Source organism: Scardinius erythrophthalmus (assembly GCF_964197995.2).
Source record: "Scardinius erythrophthalmus genome assembly, chromosome: 19".
NCBI classification, from domain to species: Eukaryota; Metazoa; Chordata; class Actinopteri; order Cypriniformes; family Leuciscidae; genus Scardinius; species Scardinius erythrophthalmus.
Genome location: NC_138239.1, coordinates 8,473,718 through 8,500,112, shown reverse-complemented (window position 1 = coordinate 8,500,112; position 26,395 = coordinate 8,473,718). Strand labels below are relative to the sequence as shown.

At 38.5% G+C, this 26,395-nt stretch overlaps 1 protein-coding gene across 1 annotated transcript in view; it reads right to left on the bottom strand.

Annotated features, from left to right (window-relative positions):
* Positions 1 to 407: 407 nt before the first annotated feature.
* Positions 408 to 26,395, bottom strand: part of crim1 (cysteine rich transmembrane BMP regulator 1 (chordin-like)) — a 128,046-nt gene continuing 102,058 nt past the window's right edge. Inside the window, exons 8-17 of the mRNA XM_081347680.1 lie at positions 22,142 to 22,270; positions 21,057 to 21,213; positions 15,762 to 15,883; positions 12,599 to 12,811; positions 12,297 to 12,512; positions 8,338 to 8,559; positions 8,028 to 8,216; positions 5,252 to 5,368; positions 4,047 to 4,234; positions 408 to 3,131 (exon numbers count right to left, since the gene is read on the bottom strand). Of these exons, the coding sequence (XP_081203806.1) occupies positions 2,955 to 3,131; positions 4,047 to 4,234; positions 5,252 to 5,368; positions 8,028 to 8,216; positions 8,338 to 8,559; positions 12,297 to 12,512; positions 12,599 to 12,811; positions 15,762 to 15,883; positions 21,057 to 21,213; positions 22,142 to 22,270 (1,730 nt within the window). The 3' untranslated portion in view covers positions 408 to 2,954. The remainder of the gene's footprint in view (positions 3,132 to 4,046; positions 4,235 to 5,251; positions 5,369 to 8,027; positions 8,217 to 8,337; positions 8,560 to 12,296; positions 12,513 to 12,598; positions 12,812 to 15,761; positions 15,884 to 21,056; positions 21,214 to 22,141; positions 22,271 to 26,395) is intronic.

The window sequence follows — 26,395 nt, the reverse complement described above, 5'->3', positions numbered from 1 at the left end:
AGTAAAAAAAACAAGGGCAACTCTATTCTATTAAGAAGATTAGTTAGAAAACAAACCAAAACAAGAAAGAAACACATAGGTTACTTTTCTCTCTCTATATAAAAGTGCCAAGTTGTATAGCTCTACAAACAATATCACATATAGATAAAGATACAACCAAGACAAACTATCACAAATCAACAGCCCCGCCCCTTCTCCCTCCCACTGCCCCTCCCCTTGCCCCACCCCCTCACTTCAACAGCTTATGTCCATCAAACATTCCAGTAGTTCTGACACCTGAAGGGACTCATGACAGGAAACAATGAATCAAGAGCGTCATCGTTCAGCTGTCAGATCGCAATGACGCTGCTTCACTTACAGAAACAAAGGCTTTGTTCACACTGCGCACAAAATCTTTTTTTTTTTTTGATCTATAGAATTGGCTGTCCACACTGTGCGAAAATTAGATTTCTTGTGGTTTTATATTTCACACTACAAAAACCATTTGAGCCGAATAAGCCAAATAATCAGATTTTGGATTTTGGAAGCCAAAGTGACTCTCATGGGCCCAAAACGTTCAGGGGGATAAAAAAATCAGACAAAAATAAAGGATAGAATGAGATGTTTGTCTTTTTTCTGTATCATCATCATCATCATCATCTGTGCTTTTTTACCACCAAACAAACGCCAAACAAGAAAGGCAATGGAATGCCTGTCATCATCAGTTTGCCATTATATAAATCTCTCGTTTGGCTCAATCATAAATACATTCATTAGGAAAATGAACTAAGAACCTTACAGATGAAGAGAAGTCATGTGTGCGTACATGTGCGTTTGTGTGTGCACACTTGTACATACATGCGCGAACACATATACACACATACATATATACTCACATAATATTTCAGGTCTTTTCACTCTAGCAGTAATATGTACATAAATGTTCCTATAATAGCTTTGGATTTATTAAGCCAAATTTGTTCTCAGCTAGAAAACCAGAACACAAAGGTGCCTCAGTAACGTTTCGAAGCTTCCAGAAAAGGAGGCCGTTTCGTGAACAGTACAAATAAAGAAAATGGAAAACATTTATCCAAAAGCAGTATACGTTTGTCTCGAAAGCCCTACCAAAAATCATTCCATCAGATCCCTTGGACTTCATTCATAAAACTCCTCATAAAACTCATTCGCAGAACTCAGAAATTGTCAGCAATTTGCAACTTTTTGTGTAAATTCTTCTTAGAACTACCAGTATTGTATGTAGTAATCATTCATAAGATCATTTATCCATAGTTTTCAGACAATTTAGAAGCTTTGCCATGAAAATTGAGAAAACACTGCTTTGTGAATCTTTGAAACTGTTGCGAATAACCTGTGATTCGGAGCGTGTATCAATGTTTGTAAAAACATTAGCCTACTTCATACATTTTTGGTAACTTGCAGAAATGCAGAAATACTAGTATTTAGCAATATGTCCATTCGTATGAAAACTGCCGACAATTCAGAAGCTTTTGTGAAATCGTTCGTTAAATGATTCGTACGTCAAGCGTCGACAATTTACTTGAACTTTTTTGATTTGAAAAATTTTGCGTATTCACTATTTTTCTGCTTACATCTCTAGTGTAAAATGGTGTAAGTAGTTTCATTGAACAATTTACAGAAACATTACTACATTTTTGAAACTCAAGAATGTTTTTACAGACGATTTACAGAAAAAAATCCGTTCTGCTCGCATTTTTAGGAATAAGGCCATTTGATTCTATGTTTTCTTGGTAAATGTTTCTTAAAAGACGCAAACGATACTCACTACTGGTTTTCATTCCTACAAAATGAGGTTTACAGAATCAAAGCAAAAGAAAAGCGGCACTTGTAAAGCATAGCCTCAAATCCAAACCACTATCGCTATGTTCTTGCATCTCGTGACACAATCCTCAGATTCGTTTCAGGAAAATATATATTTGCTAGGAGTGTCATTCTCTCCTTAGTTGTGGGAGAAAGAGCAAATGGTGTTTGTATGATTAACTGGGAAAACGCTCGTACGTGTAGGCAGAAATACAACATATAGAGATCCCACACATCCATTAACAGGAAGAACTCATGTCCACAGAGCAGCTTACTCTGTTTTCCTCCTTTTGTCTTTACAAGAGAAATAAAAAATGGCCAAACTCTCCCACAGCACTGGGGAAATCTTACAGTAGCATCTCCTACAAAAAAAGACTTTTTTTTTTCTTTCGCCTGATTTTCCCTCTTTTTTCCCTCTACCCATCTCTTTGCTGTGCTCCATAGACAGTCCAGCGTCTCCTCTGTCTCTGGGAAGTGAACGTCCCTCCTCGGCCTCATCATGGCGCATCAGGTACCGCAGACAGAGAAGCTTTGGTTCAGCGTTAAGTCTTCACACAAGCACTTTTGTGTCAAAAAATGATCACTCCTAAAATAATTTCTCTCTTTTCCAACAAAAAAGTAGGAATGCAGGAAAAATATTGTTAAAAAAAAAAAAAAACAACAAACAAACAAAAAAACGCCCCACTTGTCCTAATCCCAAAGATGTACATTTGACTTCACGATTACCTTCAACTTGTGCCTGAACATCCACGAAATCTCACGCTCACACAAAAAGATGCTCACCTATCATACCTCTGATTCACAAAAATATTCTGGAAGAGTCCTCTCCAATTTAACACTCTCACTCCGTAATGGTTCGGTTACATGGGTGCGGCTTCCATCTCCTGTTGAGACTTCTGGGTGTCGACGTGTGATATATTTTTTTGATTTGCTTGGAGTGAATTATGTGACTATTATAATTGTTATTCTGCATCAGGGTCTCTTCTCTGCCCACTTGGTTTGGTGGCTTTGTCCGTCTCTACAATTTTAAAGTAGGTGTCCATGTGCCGCAAAGGTTTGGCAGCTGAACACGGGCTCAGTCTCTCTCTTTCTCGTTCACTCACTCTCTCTCTCTCTCTCTCTCTCTCTCCTGTTTCTCACGCGGTCTGGTAGAAGTTGTCAGCTTGCAGGTTGTTGTGTTTCTGCATGCTGTAGTAACCGCTGTATCTTGAGTCGGGATCCGCAATGCGAAGCATGCGCTGGGAGCTGTCCACTTGGACCTTCGTCCCCTTCTGGCAGTCCACATACACCAGCTGGTTATTGAGACACGTGGTCTATACAGCACATATGAGAGGACAAAGAACAAAGTGAGTCTTGGACCACAGAGGGAATTTTCCATACGCATGGAACTAAAGGTTGGAATGCACTACAGGACTTTTGCCCAGATTTGCAGTCTCAAGCATTTGACGCTAGATGACAGGCGCGTGTTTTTGCGTGAACGACTTGAAAGTCTAGTGGTGTGTGATACTTATTCATGTAGTGTATGTGATTTATTCAAATACATGAAAGTCATGTAGTGTATTCCATCCTTAAGTACCATTTTGGGAATGGAAAAAAAGAAAAAAAAAAAGACAAAAGCACATAAAATTACTAAAACTCCTTAAATTGCAATAAAATCTTAAAAACATACAAATAAAAGCTCATTTAAAATAGTACATAAATAATACTAAACTAGCACTGCTAAACTAAGGATCTATCTATCACACTCTCTCTCCATAAAGGCCCGTTCACACCAAGGACGAAAACTATAAAGACAACAAAAAAGATATAGTTCTCAAACTCGTAAAACTGTAACGATAACGGCACAGTGAAACTATATAGTTGGAATCACTTTCAGAATGATTTTATCCTGCTGATGAACCATATTTTTTTTTACAGCCAATCAGAATCTGTAATGCTTTTAATGAGCTCGAGCATTTAAAGTGACAGACAAGCATGCGCTTAGAATAAACAGAATGACATTGTCCGCTGGTGTGGATACTAATATAGTTATCTTTATAGTTATCGTTCTTGGTGTGAACTGGCCTTAAGGCCTATAAACCTTCAAACTTTTTTCAAAACTTTCAAACAAATCCGTCTATGCAAACATTCAATTAATTCCGTTCATTGTTGCGTTCAAATTGCAATTCTGCATCTTGTTAAAATTGTGATTTTATCCATGTAGTGAACTGTGATGAATAGCCGTGCACCTTATTGGGCGTGCGGTAGCAAGGCATAGGAATCCACTGCTTGCGCTGGTTAACCAACAGCAGGGCGGCGATAGTGAGCATCATCATTAGGATGGGCAATGCCACCCAGGCCCAGTGCAGACCAGCATCCTCGCTGCGCAATGGCGTCTTGCCATCTAGGTAGGGCATCTGCAAACTTCCAAAGTCACCTGAAACAACCCACAGCGCAACTGTTGGCATATTTTGCACCTGTTAGCAGTGACTCATTAAGCATTGACTCACTGAGGTGATTTAGAACAATTCAAAATTCAATCTTGCCATATGAAATGCAAATATGGCTTGATTGTAAAGTAGGAAATGTCAGACGTCTATATCAGCAATTAAGGCAAATGCCAGTCTTGACAGACAGACTCCCACTCACATCAGCCTTAACTAAAGAAACACATGAAAAATCAAGTAGAAATTACAGATTGCTATCAGAGGAAATCAAAAGAAACAAACAGCCAGCTTTGTGAAACTCTTGACAGTGACGTTTGATTCAAATTACTTCAAACGCCACAGAATTCTTGCTAATTCTATAGCACAAGTACATGAAATTGTTCAAAGACATTATAATTAGTTATAAACATTTAATCTATAAACTGAACTCTTTCCCCGCATTCTTTGATGGCCCCCAGAATATTATGTTGTATGAATATCTGAACACACAATATATAAAAAGAAAGAACAGGGCATCTGCCTTTAAACAAAAAGAAACCATTTTATTATAGCTACATGCATTCTTTTTTAACAACTGTTGAATGTGGGTAAGTTTCATAACGTGTGTCATCATAGTGTTGTGTCATAAATCCCGGAAAATTCCGTCATTGGCGGGAAAAGAGTTAATCTTAAATTTGTAACTTAGTATCTTAAGTAAAACAGCTTAACTATTGACTAAGTAACTTTTTAACCAAGATTCTCTTCAAAATTACAAGCAGAATGAACCAGAATACTGACTATAGAAGACAGTTTACACTAAAGCTAGCAATAGCACCCCTTGTGGCAACGCTGAGATACGCATTGAATTATAAATTGGATTATGATAGATTTTGGTTTATAACATGTCCATTCCATTTAAGTCAATTAAGACTGATTCAAGTCTGTCTGAGAAATCAAGTATTTTCAGCAATTCACAAAAGACAACACAACAAAGATTTACTGTCTATATATAATTTTCTCATACGAACCTCTGAACTGTGGCATTATATCGTTTTCGCTATGAGTCGGCCAGGCTGGTTGATGTCTCTGCTTGTCTCCCCGTTGGTCCGTCTTCTCGATGGGCACGTTTGTGGGAGCGTAGCTCTCTGGAATTAAAACATCAGAGACATGGGTACACAAAGAATGAAACAAAGAGAGAAGAGTGTGTTACTGAGAAACACACACACACACAAAAAGCACATAATACAAATTGTAACTACATTAAGAGGAGTTGAGAAGTGCCCACTCAGAACAAACAAGATTCGGGTCAGTGTGAAATTGCGGGCCGTGGTCTAATTAAAAGCTCATCTTCAGAGCTGTATCTTTGAATGTGAAAGCACCAAAGGATGAGTGATTACCCAGAGTGCACACGACACCACTCTCAGCCCACTCACTGATCCAGAGCCAAGTGACACAGCAATAAAGAGGGCCGTGATCAATGACATTATCTCCCAAATGCAAAGAGAGCTAATTTAGCCTCTGCCCAGCTTCGACTTAATCAATTCTTTTAAATGATTCATCTCAACGAGTCCGTATTTAGACGAAAGACCCATTCAATTAGAGAGAATGTTCTAAGTAAACACTGCTTTAAGAGAGCCAGAGAGAGAGAGAGAGAGAGAGAGAGAGAGAGAGAGAGAGAGAGAGAGAGAGAGAGAGAGAGAGAGAGAGTCAGTGAGATTAAAAAAGAGCATGAAAAAGAGAGAGAAACGTATGAGCAAAACTGAAGGGTACTTAGATAAGAGATTTATTCTAGTCAGTTTGTGCGGGAAAAAACTTGCAAACAATTTGCGAATAAAGCAGCTATTACCTCCAGTAACATGATGTATTGTAGAATGAAAAAGAATATTTAGTGGGAAATAATGTAGGGCAGGGTTTGATGTTATCCATCAGGATTTGATTGAGTAGTAAATAAATATTTTATTGGTTAAACTTATTTGCCCCGCCCGCTTGATTATGTCAGCAGAATAGAAAAATAGTAACCAAATTGCTTATGGAGCATTGACAGAAGTTGGTCTTGCAGGATGTTTTGATACCATTCTTTATTCATAGCAGTGTTTTTGGGCAGAATTGTGAGAGAGGTCCATGCCCTTGGATGAAAAGCAACCCCAAACATGGATGGTCTAAGGATGCTTCACTGTTGGCACAGCACAGGACTCATGGTAGCGTTCACCTTTCCTTCTATGGTCAAACGATTTTCCAGATGTCCCAAACTTCATCAGAGAAAATAACTGCACCAGTTCTCTACTATCCAATTTTTGTGTGTGCAGAATTTCAGTCTGTCCTGGATGTTTTTCTTGGAGAGAAGTGGCTTCTTTACTGCCCTTCTTGACAGCAGGCCATTGTCCAAAAGTCTTGGCTTCAATGTGCATACAGATACACTGACAGTCGCATGCTGCCAATACTGAGCAGCTCTGCCCTGGTGACAGCGTTCCATAGCCGACTCCTCGGGAGAAGACAGTCCTGGCGCTTACTACACACTCTAGGACGCCCTGAAGCCTGTTGAACCTGAACCTGATCCGGTAAATGGTTCTCTCAGGTGCAATATTCTTTGCAGCAACTTCCTCACATATGAGGCCATTTTGATGCAAAACGATCATGGCTGCACGTCTTTCTTTGGAGGTAACCATTGCTAATACAAGAACACAAAGATTGGAAGCACTTCTTCCCTCCTTTTACAGCAATCAGTCTACTCTTATAAAACCAATCAGAAAGATTTTACTGAACAGTACTTGTTCACACTTCCAATGTGCTGACGACATGATTAGTGAAATGATGTTAGCTGGTCATTTTGTGAGATGGGCAAAAACAGTGAAATTTGGGCATTTATGATAAAATTAAGTTTTTGGCCAATTAAGCTTTTTGCAATTATTTAAAATACATCTGATCAATCTGCACAATAATCTAGACACGTAAGCCCCTTTCACTCAGCAATCCTGGTAAATTACAGCAAAATTACCCGAATGACTTTACCAGTGAAAACACAAATATGCTGTTCACACAAGCAACGGCGTTCTGGCTTTTTACCGTTAAGAGACCATTCACACATCAGCACCAAGATAGCGGTAAATTCTGTGATGTCAGCCATCGGAAATTATCTTTAAACTCTGCACTGTTTTCAACATTCACCCGCACGAGGAGAAGCGCTTTAGTTTCACTATCTGTTCAGTATGACAAAATCTTTTGACGTCTGAGTGACAGGCATAAGGGGATGATCAAACAGAACGCGTTTTAAACACGATATGCGCATAATAGTATCCAACTGCAGAGAACTGATGAAAGGAAAAGAAGCCTGGCCGGGTCTTGAGCATGACATGCTGAAAAAGCTGCGAGATGTAGCGAAAAGGTAAAAAATGTCCATCTAGTGCATATTTACATAGAAAAATTATTAAAAGGCAGCACAGCTTACTGTAAACAGTGCAGAGAAATCATGTCATCTCCATGAAAACGTTATGATTGGCCCAAAGCAGACTCTAAATTGCCAGAAACGATTAACTGGTATTTTTGAAAAGGTCCTGTTTTTTTCTTCGATTTTTTCCTGTTCACACATGATCTCTTACCGGTAATTTACCAGTAAAGACTGGGCTAATATTAATCAACACCACAACAACTGAAGCAGCAAACTTGATGTCACCGACAACACTTTTGGCCACGTCTGTATAGTAGATCTGTAATGTGTTTACCATGCAGATTCACTTTCCCTCAGTCTGTTCTACTCTGATCATCAGATCTAATCTCTATCTGAACACACAGCACATAAGTCCTGACCTGGACACATGGGGCAGCAGCTGCCCTCCACGGTGACCGGCTGATGGCAGGGTAACGCAGGACAGCTGACAGTCGAGCAGAGGGTCTGGCCTTGCAGGCAGTAGCAGTGAGTGCAGCTGTCAATGTCCCATCGCTCCTCATCCATGTACGTCTTCCCGTTGAAATGACACACGGCCCTCGGCGTGGCATCTGGTGAAGAGGTGGGATAAATGCTCGGTCATAACCGTGTCATAAACACCCACATATGATCAAAAGGCAACTAAACTGGGCTGTCTGATCTTAGGGCAATATGATCTTCAGCTGTGCATACCTAGACAGTATGGGCAACACTGGCCCTTTCTGAGCACAGGCCGGGCACAGTTGACCGGTGGGCACGACTCGGAGAAGCAGCTGATGGCTCCGTCTAGACACACACAACTGGAGCAGACGTTCGGCTTCCAGGACTCAGCGGCCAAGAAGATATCACCATCTTCATTCCTGCAGTAGCTGGGCATGCTGTCGTTACTGGGCGTCTGAGGGGTGACTGGGTCATCTGAAGAGAGACATATAAATGGATTTATTACAATACTAGGCATTTCTTAAACATAATGTGACATATTCCAGAGTGAAATAGAGTAAAACTTTATTTTATCCATTGGGAACTGATTATGAAAAGTGGGCATTCAATTCTAAACTGGAGCCAGACCTGTATTCACAGATGTATTCTTGTGCACCGGAAACTCGTTTAACATGCCGTTATTCTCTTAAGTTTGGGGACGGTAAGATTTTTTTATTTCTTCAATTATTTGATCAAAAATACAGTAAAACTGTAATATTCTGAAAAAGTATTATAATTTAAAATAACTGTTTTCTATTTAAATACACATTAAAATGTAGTATATTTCTGTGATGTAAAATACTGCATTTTCATTGCTCCAGTCTTCAGTGTCAAATGATCCTTCACAGTCATTCAATACTGAAACCAGTTGTGGTGCTACTGTAAATATTTTTCATGGAAACCATGATACATTTTTTCAGGATTCTTCGATGAATAGAAAGTTCAAAATAACAGCATTTACTTTTGAAATAGCAGGGGTGCAAACACATGTATGGTCAAAAAAGAAAGAGGTAATCGAAGCCCTCGTCCCGCGGCAAATATCCAGATACTACATTGCCACCATCCCCAACCCACCCACCCCTATAGGCACATAGTCAAATGAAATTTAGAAAAACTATCTTCCACTTCTTCTTCTTGCTTTACTGCTACTTCCTGAAAACAATTTCACCGGATGATTTGAATAGCTCTTTTTGTAAAGAATTAATAATTCTAGGATGATTGGGGTAATTGTGTAGGGTAGGCCTAGTGCATCTGCATAGAAACTAATAAACAAAATACAAGCATCAGGCATGTGATTGGCTAAGGACAAAATAGCAGGAAAATATACTGAGACCCTTAATATAGGCCATTTATTAGCCTATACTTTAAATTATCATTTATTTCTGTGATGCAAAGCTGAATTTTCAGGATCATTACTCCAGTAATTACTCCATGATGATTCATTATCAAAGTTGGAAACAGTTCTGCTGCTTAATATTTTTTTAATAACGTGTGATACTTTTAGGATACTTTGATGAATAAAAAGTAATAAAAATTAAAATAAAATTAAAAAGGAAGAAGAATAAAAAAAAATAGAAATCTTTTGTAACAACAATATACTCTACTGGTCAGTAATTTGGGTTCAGTTTTTTTTTCTTTCTTTTTTTGAAATAAATCAATACTTTTATTCAGCAAGGATGTGTTAAATTGATAAAAAGTGATAGTAAAGAAGATTTATATTATTAGAAAATATTTTTAATTATTTTGAATAAATGCAGTTCTTTTTAACCTTTTATTCATCAAATATTTTAGGCAGCAGAACTGTTTCCAACACTCATAATAAATCAGATTTCTAAAGGATCATGTGATAGACCGGATGTCACATGCTGAAAACTGGAGTAATGATCCTGAAAATTCAGCTTTGCATCACAGAAATAAATTATAATTTAAAGTATAATAAATTGAAAACCAATTATTTTAAATTGTAATAATATATCACAATATTAAAAAAACAAATCTGTATTTTTTATCAAATAAATGCAGGCTTGATGAGCAGAAGAAACTTCTTTCAAAAACATTAAAAATAGTAATGTTTCCAAACTTTTGGCCTGTACTGTATTCCCCCCAAAACTGCACAACTGTAGGGTAAAACATTAATAAAAAAGTGATAATAAATAATGCGTCTTAAAACTGACATGATTGTTACAAAATCACACAGTCTGGACTCTGGAGCTCTCAGAACTGCTTACATTAAGTTTAAGGTAAAAATAACTGCCATGAAATTATAGTATCTTACTCCCATGCAATTAGATAAACTGTTCATTCACTACATGACTTTACCTCTGTCTTTATCCCCTTTTATCCTCTTCTCTTCTTTTTGGCTCTGTATCTATCGCAGACTATAATGCTCATTTATAATGTGTCATGTAAATTCGGCCATCCGTCACAATCAGGAAACTTTCACCGTGTCTAGAACTGGCGCGAGCTGCCAGGGCCGTTTCTACGAGCCTGTGTGTTAAGCGCCCTCAAAAAAAAGCAATGTCTACATTGGATGCGGCGTCGCGCACACTACACAACAAATTACCAACAACTGATCGCGCGCGCGCTCTGTTTCTGACGCACTTCAAGCACTGGCTGGGCGGGTATTCCGGGGAAAGATTGCATCTCTCTGCCATCTGTAACCATGTTGACGTGCCGCCGGGGTGGCCGCGATTCGCGGCGATTGTGGTTCCGTCCCGGGTTACCATGGTGACGGCTGAAATTACTCGAAAAAATCGATAGGCCTATTTTTTAAATTACAAATATGCATTTGTCAAAACCGAGAGACTTTCATGCATCAAAATGTAACTTATTAATATGTATTTGCGCCTTCTATTTTGTCTGGAAACTTCCAACACTCTTGCGTGTCGCGTGAAAAATAGGCGTCGGTTGCGGTTCTATTTCTAGCACGCGGTTTCGGCGCGGCTCGAGAAGTGTGTGTGTGTGTCACGCAGGCATTGTGCTCTAACACAAGCTCTGACCAGTTAACACGAGAGCGGACATAAAAACGGACACTCCACGCCACGCAGGGAGAAATGTGATGCAGTGGCAGATCCAGAGTGAGACAGAAACACTAGTGGTTCACGCTTGCGCACATACTGCTGGTTTGGCGCGCAGTGTTCTGATTCGCTATTTCCTATTTACTTGTTGGTGGATGCAATCCAGAATTACTGTTGGTTAAATTATAATCAGACCCTCTCAGACCCCCCCCCCCCCTTAAAAAAAAACTCTATTCACACAAGTCACCCAAACGGACGTGAAAAAAGCGGGAGGCGCCGAAAAGCGCGCTGTTTGCACCCCTGAAATAGACATATTTTGTAACATAAATGTCTTTACTGTCACTTTTTATGAATTTATTGCATCCTTGCTGAATAAATATATATATATATATAATACTTTTATACACACTTTTTATAAATATAACAACAGTTCTTTGGAAACAGGCCTCCAAATTGCAAAGACCTTGATTTCAGTGACATCCAGTTGAAAAGCTTAAATTAATTTGACAGTCAGCAATTACAGTAAAGCTTTGAATTTTAGCTGAAAATTTGCCAATATTTACAAGATAAGCATATTTATCTGGGGATGTATTTTCTCCATATTAAAGTGAGAGTGATAAATTTATAACGCGGTTTCTCTTCTAACTGAAGCAAGAAATGTCAACATACATTGACTAAAACATAAAAACACATAAATATTCATAGCACCTCAAACAATACAAGCTTGAAACACATCTTAATCTCCCCCTTTCATTTAGAAAGCTGAAAATGATTTCAGCGGCATTGAAGAGCAAAAAGAAGTATTCTATAGTTTAGTTGCAGAAACATTTTCTGAAATGTGATCCATTCTATTCCTCTGTCATCCCTTCGGCTCATCGTGTGGATCATGTACTCCAGCGCCCATGCAGTATTCATCCTTTCCAAAAAACCCATGCATTATGCACATTCACATTTTGTTAACTTTCCTCCAGTCAAAGGTGTCTCATATGCTCCCTCACAATGATGAATCTTTTAATAAAAAATGATGCCCGTAATTCTTCTAATACAAGATCCAAATATCACAGCCACTTTTACTTCTTTTTGACCTTGTTTTTGGCAAGTTAGAGCAGGTCTGATGACCTTTTTCAAATGTAAAGGTTTTTGTTGACAGCACACCTGGACAGTGAGGGCAGCAGGAATCCTGCGTTCTGATTGGACTGTGGCAGAGGAGGGGCGGGCACACCTCCGTCTCACAGAGCACACGTCCGCTGTGGCAGGTGCACTGAGTGCAGGAGTCAATGTTCCACGTCTCTCCCTCCACAAAGTACTCTCCACCAGGGGCCAAACACACGGACGCCTCGCTCAGCTCTGGCTTATGGGAACTGGACTCTTCTGAGAGAGATAATCAATATTTGAACATGTAAAAGGCATCTTTGAGTATCTACGGAGATTGTCAGTATGTTGCAGTGTTGACTCACCTGGGCAGGTGGGGCAACAGTGGCCGGGTCGGATGGTGGGGTTATCACAAGGGGGCACCGGGCAAGAAATAAGGGCACACATTTCTCTCCCAGCATGGCAGTAACAGTCCCTGCATCCGTCATGCCAGCTCTGCCCATTCTCGTGCCTGCGGCCGTCCATAGACAGGCAGGAGCCCAATTTCACTGCTGGAGTCACAGACGACGAACTCTGATCTGCACAGAGAAACAAATGAATGAACAATAAACACAGCAGCTGCCTTTCTGCCTTCATAGAGCCTACACAAATACTGAGGCAGAACCACGATGGTCAGGTGGTGCTTTGAATGAACCAGTACCTACTGAATGATTCAACCCTTTCATGTACGTGTAATGGTCACTGTGATTTTGCCAATGTTCCTGGATCAACATTCTTGTCTGAAAATTTTGTCCTAACCCTATCCCCACCCCTAAACCTAACCCTACCCATAACTTTTCCCCTAAAATCAGAGGGAAATGATAGGTGAATAACACTGATGTAGAAACACCTAACCCTGGTTTTAAGCCAAAACTTGACATAAACTGTAAACTTGTCCCTTAAAACGGATTGGTTGATTGCAATGTTGTTCCAGAGTCGACATAGATGTTGAAACATGTTGTACCTGGTGAAATCACGTTCATCAGTGTGTAATACAGCTGTCTGCGAATGTAAAAGGTCTACAAAGTGCAAGATTAATGGGGTTTTTGTCTCCCAAAAGAAAGAACCAACTCTGAACTGCCTGAAAGGATTTGTCAGTAATTCCTGTCTTACTTTCTGCGCAAATCTATGTAGGTTTGTAACAAATTTGCATAATGCCATCCAGTCTTCATTGGCTGCCTGCAAACGACATCTACTTTGACCCGCCATCAAACACTGTAGTTTAGTTGGTGTTGTTGATATGTGGAGAAGAAAGCAAATTGACTTTGCATGGACTTTTACTTCCAAAGGAATTGTACTACGATTATTATGGTTTGTATCACTGTGTATCAAGTGTGGAAGAAGACTCCGGAGCTGAAATTTAGAAATGGTAATGGACGTGTAGTTTCCGACAAGTGCTGTAAGCGGTAAAACAGTCACAGACTGGGCCATCTGACCAATCAGAGCAGAGTAGGCTCTCGGAAAGGAGGAGTTTAGAGAGACTGGATTCTTTATTGAACTGTTTCAGACACTTTGAGAAGAGGTGATGCTGCAATGTATATTATGGAAAATGAAAGTGTTTTTTGATCTCTGATTTTTTTTTTTTTTAGGGAATCTTCAAAATAGCTTTTGCGTGGTAAAGAAAAATGCCGTGTTGGGTCGCCACTTGATGCCAACTGTAAAATCTGGGTTGAGAACTTCTGCTTTGCAGTGAAAGCAGATCACAATTAAAATGCATTTAGAGGATGTTTTATTTATGACACAGAGCAGATGTTTGTTCAGAGTCAAGTCTTGATGGATTATTTGGCATATTAATAGTGAAACGGGAAAGCTAGAGGATTCCCTGAATAATTTTTGCATTTATATTCCAGACATTTGACCTCTTCAGTGAAACATTTTCACTGGCTGCTCCACAAACAGCGTGAAATGACAAAATATGCAAGCAATGCTTTGCACGCTCCAAACCCCACAGCACAAAACATTCTCAAATCTCATTCTATCTGCCAAGAGCGTCACCTCTCACTGCCTCTCTATAACAGCGGCACGGCTCCAGCCAGGCCCCAGTCAATATCACAGAACCATTTCACATTGATTAAAATCCTGTCTGGGTGATATAAGGAGGATTCACGTTTCAAAAATTCAACGTGAGAGAGATTAAAATAAGGGTATTTTTCCTCACGCTCTCGTCTCATTAAAACGGACAGAGTTTGTGAATATCGCACGTGCCAGCTTCATTATTGAAGATGAATCAAATGAGGACACAAGAGCCGTATGAATAATGGAGGAGTGTGAGTAACTGTGGGCCTGGCTTTTGTATGTACAACAGGTGGCCCTCAATATAAATGGGAAATATGGGAAAGGGGGATGAGTCATGCTGGAGACCATGTCTCGGTCTCTGTGAACACGAGGCCCAGCAGTGCTCTATGTGCACATGGCTCACACTTAAAATTACAGAATGAACACCTCAGCATATCGATTCAGCTGTATGGGGCCATGTACTATAGCACTAGATCACCTCTGGCCATGGAGGGAAAAATAATAAACTTGTTATTTTTGCTAGTTTTGTTATTCCATGTTAGTTGTCTAAATCAAGACAGATTTAGGCATTAAAACAGATTTTTCTTATGCATTAAAGCAATAAGACATCAAATACAGTGATTTTACCAAGAATGTTCATGTGTCTGAAAAAATAAAATAATAATAATAATAATTGCATGGCCTTGAGTGGCTTATTGTGTATGAGAAAAGTCACTAATCTGTAACAAATTATTATAATTATTAATGTTATTAAACCGAATAAACAATTTTGAAAGTAATGTAATTCATTAAAGTGTTGTTATGGTTAACAACATCTACAGATTTTTTTCCGCAGCTGGAAAAAAATTAAATTAGATATGCAACATAAAATAAACTTAAGTTATATAATTACTAAAACTATAACTGATGTAAAAATAAATAAAAGCTAAATAAAAATATAAAACTATTAAAATTGTACTCAAAATGAAACAGAAAATATATATATTTTTAAAGCTAATTCAAAATATTCACTTGCTTGGTTCATTTACTAATTAGTGAGTGATTGATAGCAACGTAACAACTAGAATTAAAATGATGTGCATTATCAGCTGTGCATTTATCCTAAAATTATGTCAAATGTGGCTCATCCTCGGAGTTAAAGGGTTAGTTCACCCAAAAATGAAAATTATCCCATACTTTAGCCTCCCTTAAGCCATCCTAGGTGTATATGACATTCTTCTTTCAGCAAAAAACACAATCGGAGTTATATTAAAAAAATATCCTGGCTCTTCCAAGCTTATTAATGGGAGTGAATAGTAACTTAAAAAAGAGCAAAAAAAGAGCATCCATTCATCATAAAATGAGGGTGAGTAAACTATGGGACACTTTTCATTTTTAAGTGAACTAACCCTTTGAGATGGTATCTATCATTTTACTATAAGAACCAAATAACACAGAACCATACTTTTAAATATATATAACACTTTTGCTTACCTCTACACTGACAAATCAGACAGCCCAACTCATCATGCTGGAAGCCCATTGGACAGACCTTGTCACATGGCAACTCGGGGCATTTCTTACAACGGCAGGTGTCACAACCATGTTTGTTCTTACTGGTAAGAGAACATAAGAACAAGAAAGCTTAAAAGAGAAAAAAGTAATAAAATAATACATAAATAGTATAGTATACAATAGTATACAGTATAATAGTATAGAAATACTTTTATATAACAATAATACTTTTTTATAAATTACGTATGTGCAAATGATATAGAAAGTCCAGTCATATCTGTATTCTAAGGGGCCTTTCACACAGAACATGTTTTTTGCATTCCACTTTTCCAACGTTTTTCTATGTAAACATGCACCAGACGGACATATTTTAACGTTGTGCTCACGTCTTTTGCAGATGCGGAAGTTAAAATGAGTTTAACTATTAAAAAAGGCTTCTCAAGACCTTGGGCCCTATCTTGCACCCAGCGCAATTGACTTTGTACACCGACGCATGGATCATTCCTATTTTGCACCCGCGCAAAGCGCGCTTTTCCCTCCACAGAAGCACGTCGCTAAACTAGGGAATGAACTTGCGCTCCCTGGGCGGTTCAGCGCAAAAAAGGAGGCGTGTTCCAGCGCAAACGTTCCTTCATGCTATTTTGCAGGTTTAGAAAACAATTGCGCAACTAACCAGGAAAAAATAGTTTAAAGTCAGTGGCGCGTTGCGCATGTTATTCATATGCTATTTTAAGGGCGCATGCTTGTTTCTCCATCCCCAACGTCCCTGACGAGAGCGTTGCTCTCCTCGGCTGTGAACCGCTCCTGGCGCGCGCCTGGCAAATCCGCCGTTACAATAGGAATCCGCTTTAGAAAAAGCGCGCCTGCTCTTAAAGGGAATGTGAGATGACGCTCTGATTGGTTTATTTCACGTTACGCCCAAACCACACCTATGAATAATGAAGCTACTTCAGACCAACCCTTTTTAGATTTGCGCCGGGTGCAAGAGTCATTTATCCCGCCGGGAAAATAGCAACAGCGCCAAGACCCGCCCACAAAGTTACTTGCGCTTTGCAATTTGACACTTGCGTTTCAGATCGTTAAAATAGGGCCCCTTGTGTTATTTTCCCATTTCACTGCTCACGTTTTGCATTTTTCAAAGCAAAAAAAGGTTCTAGCTGACAGAGATTACCCATAGACAGTATAAGTGGACAGAGCCATCTCATTGGAACTCAATTGAGACAAGTGAAGCCCATTTTTAGCGATTTTTTAGGACTTCCGTACCTGACGCGCAGACTCAAACCGACTCAAACTGAGCTTGACAACGTAGATGTGACGTGAGCAACCCGTCTGTCTTCTAGTAGCTGAAATCTGAATCATTCCCTTCCGAATCTTGCAGAGACGGAGTACGTGAGTAGGGGCTGTCCATGAGCTAGGAGCAGGAGCAACTTTTGCTAGGTATTCTGATTAATTATTTTGTCATTTCGCCTCAACTTCCGGTCGGCTTCCTTCCTGCTTGAGATTACCACATTTTTATTTGTGGATTGCTGGATCCACACCACCAGGTGTCAGTATTGGTTCAGAATGGCTGTTATATTGGCCAGCGTAACATACACAAATATGACTTAGTGCACCTTTAAAATAACTCTTCAAGACATATGGACTTTATAAAGAGTCAGTACACACACTCAGCACACTTTGTCACTGGCACATCAAAGCTTGGCATTATACACCAGGTGCCAAAGACACGGCCCAATGTCATCCGTTAACACTGGAACAGAGAGCGAGAAGGAGAGAGAGGAAAGAAAGAGAGAGTCTTTGTTGACCTTACATGAAGTCCTGTCAGCAGATGGCACATTAAAGATGACTAACCAAACCGACCGATCAAAATGCTCCTTGAAGTCCAAGGCACCTTCCTTGGAGAACACACTCTTACAGACGCACTGGCCTGAACCCCAACTGCCCATCTCACACACACACACACACACACACACACACGCTTGTCCCACATCCCCCTATCTGCTCTTATCAGATGAATAATAGGGCTGAGAAGCAGCCATGTGCAGTGCGTATTTGGTTTGGTGATAAGGAGCTATCAGGTATGATGTCAGCAGTGGGGAATATCAATATTCTTTGTGCAAGAGGAGGAAATCTGCGCTAAGCTGCATGCATTATTCAGGACGCAAGCTTGATCCTCAGCCATAACTTTGAGGGGGCATAAATAGATATCTAAAATTAGAATCTGAGATGCAAGCATTTGCACTTGTGTGCTCATTCATGACGGCAGAATTGAGGGGGAAAAGAGACAAAGATGGGCCAAGGGCCGAACTCTGATAAATAAAGACTCTTCTTTATTCAACCACGCTTGAGGGAACGAGTCTCAGATAGGAGACTATAGAGGTGCAAGACCAGCTAACACTGCTGCCTTATTCTCTGCACTTGTCATTATGGTCTTTATTATATTTTAAAGGAACAGTACACCTAATAACAAAAATGATACCATTTTTTGCCTGTTTTTTTTTATTATAAAGACAGTAGAGAGGAGGAAATCATGAGGGAGATGAAGCGGAAATGGGATTGGTTCTCGACGCAGGCCAAATTGGAACCTGCATTTCCCATATAAGCACCAGAGTGCAACATGTCAGGAGCATGTGTGCTAACCACTACGTCACAGCTCCAACCTGAGGCGGGATTGGTTGTGCTCAACATCAACTGTGATCAATTGCTAGATAGCTCCGTCCACAGTGAAATCTCATTGGTCTCAAATCTCACTCCTCATAGCTTTATGTTTGCTTTATTTCCAGATGTTTGATTCAATTGCAGGTTCCCACTTACGTCATACTACGGGGTTCAGCACTAACTCAAACACACACTTTTTAAAATGCCACTAAGTCTCTTGACAAACTAAGACGTAGAATGAAATTTGCATGTAAATGGAATGAAAGATGTAGACTACTACATTTGCTTATTTTCAGGCCCGGAGTGGCTAATCGGGAGAATCGGGAGAATTCCCGGTGGGCCGCTTCACTTTTGGACCGGTCGAGGATTTATTTATTTTTTTTCACATTTCAATGTTACGTTAGTTACATAGGCTACACACGTTTCGCATTCTGACACCGCAGCGCGCAGCCTCTGCATGGATTGTACCATGTGAAGGAGTTCTTCCCTCCCCTCCTATAGAGTTGGTTGGGTCCATAGCCCATCTTTTCCAAAACGTTTTCTCAGGTAGGCTACCGCGGCACCGTCGGCGCCTACCGATAGCTGGGCCGGCCCTACCGTAACGCGTCAGGGAGGATGGATGGGAGGAAGAGGCCAGGAGGTATGGAAGCTTTTTTTAAGCCACAGAATAAAACATTTTAAAAGATAATTGCGACTTTTTATCTCACAATTGCGAGTTTACATCTCGCAATTCTGACTTTATTTCTCAGAATTGCGAGATATAAAGTCAAAATTGCGTGAAAAAAGTCGCAATTGCGTGTTATAAAGTCAGAATTGCGATATATAAAGTCAGAATTGCGTGCTATAAAGTCGCAATTGCTTATAAAGTCAGAACTGCAAGATATATAGTCAGAATTGTGTGATATAAAGTCGCAAATGTGTGTTATAAATTCAGAATTGTGTGAAATAAAGTCGCAATTGCTTCTTATAAAGTCAGAATTGCAAGATATAAATTCAGGACTGCGTGAAATAAAGTTGCAGTTGCTTATAAAGTCAGAACTGCAAGATATAGAGTCAGAATTGTGATATAAAGTCGCGTTATAAAGTCAGAATTGCGAAATATAAAGTCAGAATTGTGTGAAATAAAGTCGTAATTGCTTCTTATAAAGTCTAAGTGAATTATTATTTAACTTTTACATTATTTGTTAACCCATGGTATTAATACAAACTACACGATAGTAAGAGCTGAACTGTTGCTTCATTTATCCAATTTAGACAAAGTGCTAATTTGGAATTCCACCATGGAAAAAGTGGGCCGGTCTTGGGCCTGAAACTCCCGGGCTGAAAAGTGGCCCCACTCCGGCCCTGCTTATTTTGCTCAAGTGAGTAATCTATTTAAGTCTGCATGTCATACTAAAAAGAAGTTATGCTTCTGACCCCAGGTCAAGAGCTGTAGCTTCGAACACAACTTTGCAAAGCTGTTTGTGAATGTTCATCTATGGTTTCAGGAAACATTGTATTGTTGAACTACAGTATGTTTTTATCAATGGAACTTGTGACCATAGATGACCAGTGATGCTTTTGGGAAACATGCTTGGTTAGAGCATGGTATTACATGGTTGTGTGTAGAAACATGTAGCACAATTTGTTTAAACAACATCCTCAAACATTATATACTCCGACACGTCATTGAGTGGTGGTGCTCATACGGGTTTTTGGAGTTTAAATGCGGCTCGTAACAGTTCCCAATCCTTCTCCCTGTTTTTCTCTTCACTATCATTTGAATAGAAAACACGAAAAAAAAAAAAAACAGACAATCAGACATCAGTCACTGAAAGAAGTGGCACACACTTTCCTGCACTTCTTTCTCATCTCCATTCGTCACAAGGTGTCTCTTTAACCTGCCGACTGCACAGCTCCACAAAAGTTTTTACAAATTGGTTCAGCGATCTGCCTGCATAATTGGAGCATTTTTTTTGCAGACGTGGAACAGCAGTGTTTATTCGCAGTGGTGTCAATACATGGTGTTGTGTAGATTAGGTGTTCAGCTTCGCTATCGCAGCTCATCCTTTACGCGGCGCAATCAGAGACGCTGATCTGAGGCGGCTCTAATTAGCTGTCAGCTCCAAACTCGCAGTCGGGCACAAACAAGCAAAGCATAGCGCAGGGGATCATTTTGTCATTCACAATTTCTCCAGACCGTTTTAGGAACAGTGCGGGATTCGCTTCAGTTTGTGACAACTAATGACTGCTGCCTGCCCTGACAGTTTCGAAAATCATTGGGGTAACAATGACATAAAATGAAAGATAACAATGGTCTGGACTTTTATGGAACTATATCATTACCTCAGTGAAGTGGAGACTAAAGAAGACGTATTCTTATGCTAATCCTTAAAAGCTAAAAGAAAACCTAACATGTCATGTAGTTAACCTTTTTCGAAATTGCCTTAAAGTGAAACTAACAGTCCCAATCCGGCTCAAATACAAGTTCTTGTGGTCATAACAGGAAGAGCTTTATGGCTTTTCATGAAGTTTGAAGACATTTGACCACTTGATGTACAACTAACAATAAATGTTTAACAGAAACTGCACTTCTTGTTGTTACTTCTGTGCATCAGATTATTGTTTTTTACTTACATGTAGCCGAATGGGCATTCCTTGGCACAGGCCACAGCCTTGCACTTCTTGTGACGCGGGCGACACTGGCAAACATCACAGCCGTGAATGTCAGTCTGGAAGCCAAAAGGGCATTTTAGAGTGCAGCTGGTAATTAGACCACTGCACAACTCTTCTCCTGAAGGTTAGAAGAAAAACACAGCAGAGACCAATTCATTACAGCTTTAGACATTAATTGCACTTCAGTATACATGCTTTAAGATGGGCACTTATGAGAAAGGCAACATACAATAATACAAAAAGAAAAATTCAAACGCCCTGAATGCATTACAACATAATATAATATAATATAATATAATATAATATAATATAATATAATATAATATAATATATAATAATTTTTCCTTCATTATCTGTAACTCATCCATTATTTTATTTTGTTTTTTTATTTTATTTTATGCTTTGAGAAGCATCCAACTATTATATTAATTATTATATTAAATATATTATATTATATTATATTGTATTATATCTTGACTTTGTATATAATTATATATAAAGCTGAATAAACTGAAATAAAATGCTGTACATTTACCAAATAATTAAAAAATCTTAAAATTCACAACAGAAATGTTGAAAAAAGAATTGTACTCTATTCTATTATAACTATTTACAGTAAAAATAATATATTTTTATTTAAAAAAAAATCTGTTTTGTGAATTTGTAAATGTAATTATATATTTACATTCAAGCATATTCCTCGAAGATAAATAAATTATAGGGAATGTGAGACACAAATCAGTCAAGTGTGTCCAAACTTTTTACTAGTAATGTATATCTTATAATAGAATATTTATAATCCACAACCAGGCTTGTGGTCCCACCCTAAATCAGCATTATTATCTTTTTCCTCTGACATTTGTCAGACTTAGATTCCCCCAGTCTATCTTAGCATAAAAACAATCCTTTAATCCATCTGCCCTTCAGTGTTTATCCTCATAAACATCTCTGCTAAAGCCAGTCAGTGTCTGGAGAGATGTCCTGACAGCGTGTGTATGGGGTGAGGAAGATGAAGCACTTCTCCAGTGACGTCACAGCTCACTTACGTGTCTTGCAGCCGCATGTCCTGCAGCCGCTGGAGTCCAGCCGGAAGCCATACGGGCAGCTCTTGTCCTCCAGCGTGCAGTTGTCCAGTGAGCCGCAGACAGGGGGCGCCATCGTGATGTATGTCGGCTCTGGAAAGCCAAAAATTCCCCCAGAGGATGTGAGTCACTCTTGACTATGTCAGCCAGTTAAACAGACAGAGAAAGAATATGGGAATCGTAGGGGCTCAAACGGGACTACGCTTATGAGTCATGGGAGTCAAACACAATTTTCCACAGACTTTCTTTTACTTTCAGTTAAAAGGAGAGTTCACACACAAACAAAAATCCTGCCATCATTTATCATCCTGCCTCATCCTCATGTTGGCTTGGGGAACACAGAAGGAGATCTTTTTCAATAGAACTTTGTTCAATATAATAAAACCAGTGTTATTTTAGTATTATTTATATACTATTGTATTATATTAAATTAACTTTTATATTTATATTTTCATTTTCAGGTTTTAGTAATTTTTGGTATTTGTATTAATTCCTTTTTTTTATGTCTATTTCGCTTCATTATTGATTGCATTTTTATTTTTTTTTATTAATTTTAGTACTTATTTTATTTCAGTTAGTTGCCAAGGCGTTTTTAAGTTTAAGTTTGTCACCAAATACTGAATTTGCTCTCTCTCTCTCTCTCTCTCTCTCTCTCTCTCTCTCTCTCTCTCTCTCTCTCTCTCTCTATATATATATATATATTTATATTTACTCAGATTTATATATTTAGGGTCATATTCATCCACAGTCACACAGCTGAAGCACAACCAAAACAATGTTCTATGGGCCAAAAATTACATAGTGAACATTTAATAATAACAACAACACTGAAAAAAAAAAAAAAATTTGTGTGAACAATCCCTTTGTAAAAAAAAACATCTCTCTTTGCTCACAATGACATCTCAGGCTAATAAAAATCCCACTTGGTTATAATTGATTAGAATGAATCGAATATCAGATTACAGAGCTGTTTAATATAGAATATAAACCATTCTTCCATTAAGGTTATGACACCCCTGACAAGCTTCTATTTGATCTCGATCTTTCCGGTCGCAAGTTTTAATCCATTCTGAAAAAGATGGGAAACAATGCATTCAGATGGATAGACAGAAAAAAATAGAGATGATAGATAAAGTTGTCAAGGGCTAAAATGGATAAAAGCCTTCATGACTACAAATACAGTTGATGGCAGCAGTCCAAAAACGAGCCATCGTGACTAGAAATGGACTTTTTCACAGTGCGACAAGAATCTATAATTCGCCACTCCAGCAAAACCTGGATGCTTGTAGTACATGCTGAAATTACTAACTGAATTGATTGGTTTGTGGCTGTCAAACAGATCATCCATTCAGCTTCTCTCTTGATTTTTCTCCTGCATGCAGTTTTGAATGCTGTTCTGCTATAGGAAAACAATTTCATGTTCAAGTATACATGCAAACATGCAATGCAATGCATGTATGCAATTTCATTTTTATTCGAAAAACAACAGATGATCCATCTTAAAGGGACAGTTCAGGAAAAGTCTTCTACACAAAAGAATTTCTAGTTTGTACTTTTAGGCGGCTCTTTGAAAATTGAAATATTATGGAGACGGTTTGGCCGTGAATTATGCTAATTAATAACTGCAGGCACGCGCTTCCTCGTAAAGAATAATCGGGAATCATTAGCATGAGAACGAATGTATAAGCGTGTGCTGCTTGTACGCATTATTAGTGAAGCAGACCCACTGTGTTTTGTTTATGCTCATTAAGCTGCTCTTTTAAACAGCATGCGGTCTCTGGTGGGCTGACCCTAGACCACACGGCTGCTGGGACACACTGCGCTGGAGAGAGACAGACTTGTGTCAGGATTTGCAAATGAGTCAAGACACGTTCCTCTTTTGATTAGCTTGAACCGCACATGGAGAAGAGACACATGAGCTGTCAGTGGTTAAAAGAGAGTGCCGTCCTTGCATTAATAATTAGTGCAGTACCTTTCTCAGACTGAATATAAATACAGTTGTCATGGCCTGAATTTTGGGAGTCAATTCGTTATTAGAGCTCAACAGTGTCCTTTTTATTGTATTGAAAAGGGAAGTGTGAATAAGAAACGGTAACACTTTATTTTGATGGTCCCCAACAGACATTCTACTGACTAGAAGTAACTTTGCAACTACATGTCAACTTATTCCACTAACCCGAACCCTTAACCCTAACCTACTAATACTCTAATGAGAGTTAGCTGAAATGTAGTTGCAAAGTTACTTATAGCTTGTAGAATGTCTGTTGGGGACCATCAAAATAAAGTGTAACTAAAGAAACTGCTTTTGTGTTTCATGGAAAAAGGAGAATCAGATGTGTTTGAAATTAAATAAGGGTAAACGACAGAATTTTCACTTCATGGTGAACTATCCCTTTAATACATTCAAAACAGCATTTGTTTGTGGTCATAACAGTGTTTTCCTGCAATGTTAAGAGTTACCAGAGTTGGAAGTTGTGGTCTGAATTGAATGTGAAGAAAAAAAGACTGCACTGCAAAATAAAGCCAAGACAACACATCTTTCTCCTGTGCATTCACTGGAAACAACCAAAAACAAACATAGAGCATGACTAGTCTAATCTGATTTACCAACAAATGACTCGCACAATAAGACTCACAAAAAACAACTTACTGGATTGAAACAAAATCCCTAATTGAATAAACTCACTCAATTCGTCATTACATTCAGGCATGTTTGAATAAAAATAAAGCAACGGTTTGATTTGTGAAACTTAAATCAGTATCATTACTGGCTGACTGTTCATATGATACTGTGTAGTTGCAGAAAAAAAATGTCATTAAACATTACATTAAATATATACCAATAAATACTTTTAAAAAAAAGAAGAAATTAATACTTTTATTCAGCAAGGATACATTGATTTAATCTAAATCTAAATCAGAGACAACAAATAAAGGCAAGTGTCAATTTAAATGTTTGCCGGATGCATGTTTTACAATTAAGAATTAAAAATGTATGGTATAATAAATATTTAGTAGCATATTATACATAAATAAAATATAAGTAAAATATCATTATATCAAAATGTAAGTATTCTTAAAAAAACAGGTTGAAATAATGCAAATTGATGACTTTAATCAACGCAAAAACTACCGCTTAACCTCGGATAGTTACAGTAGGTCTACTGACTTCAACAGTTTATACTTTTTCGTTAAAAAAAAAAAATAATTCCCTATGGAGACAATGAAATACTAAGAAAATAGATTCAGTAGATAGTTTTCATTTGATTTAGTCTAGTTAATTTTATATCAAATACAATGTGATTTTCGAGGTTAAAGTCAATCATTCTTTAAAGAAGACGCGGTGTGTTTGGACAGAAGACGAGACAGAGTTCTCCATTAAACTCATAAAAGACAAAAGTATTATGGGAAAACTGGATTCTAAACAACAAAGAAATGCCACAATTTATCAAGACCTTGAAGCAGACAGAAGGGAGAAACACCTCACACGTTGCCGCTCCCAAATATAAGGGGCTTTCCTTGCTATTAATGCTTGGATAAAACACCTAAGTCTCCTTTGATAAAAAGAATGGCTAGTGCGGTGGCTGAGATATAAGTGAACCTACCAACTACCAGTGCCATGATTTTTCTAATGATTTATCACAAAACGTTTTAGTTGCATAACATCTGTTAATGTAAATGCCGTCATTTTGCAATCGTTTTTTATCGTTATTTAGAAAATATCGCAAAAGGTTTGCCCAAATCTGTAATGGAAACTCAGTTTATGATTCTCAAAACCTATATTTATTTATATCACATAATGGCAACCAATGATTCAAAGTGGCTTCTTTTCTCTCCCCAATTTGTCTCAAATGTAAGGACATACAGTTATAAAATTAAAAACGAGCTGGCTCTCAGCGATAAATAGAAACCTGAGGCGAAAAAACAGCATTCTGTTTTCCTATTCATTAAAGCACGCTGTTCCATTAACGCTACTGTAACATTTGAAGCCATGGCGCTATTAGTGCCTCGGTTTATTTCTTCCTATGTGGCTCCACAACAAACAGATCATGCTCATATTCAAAGACTGCTAGAAATAAACAAGTAAAATAAAATGAAGGCACATATTTAAACATATTTAATATAGAATAATACCAGTTTTGAAAACGCTACTGGCTGTGGGGTTTGCTATAAAACCTGATGTGCGATCTTTGGGGGTTGAACCCAACCTGACAGCTT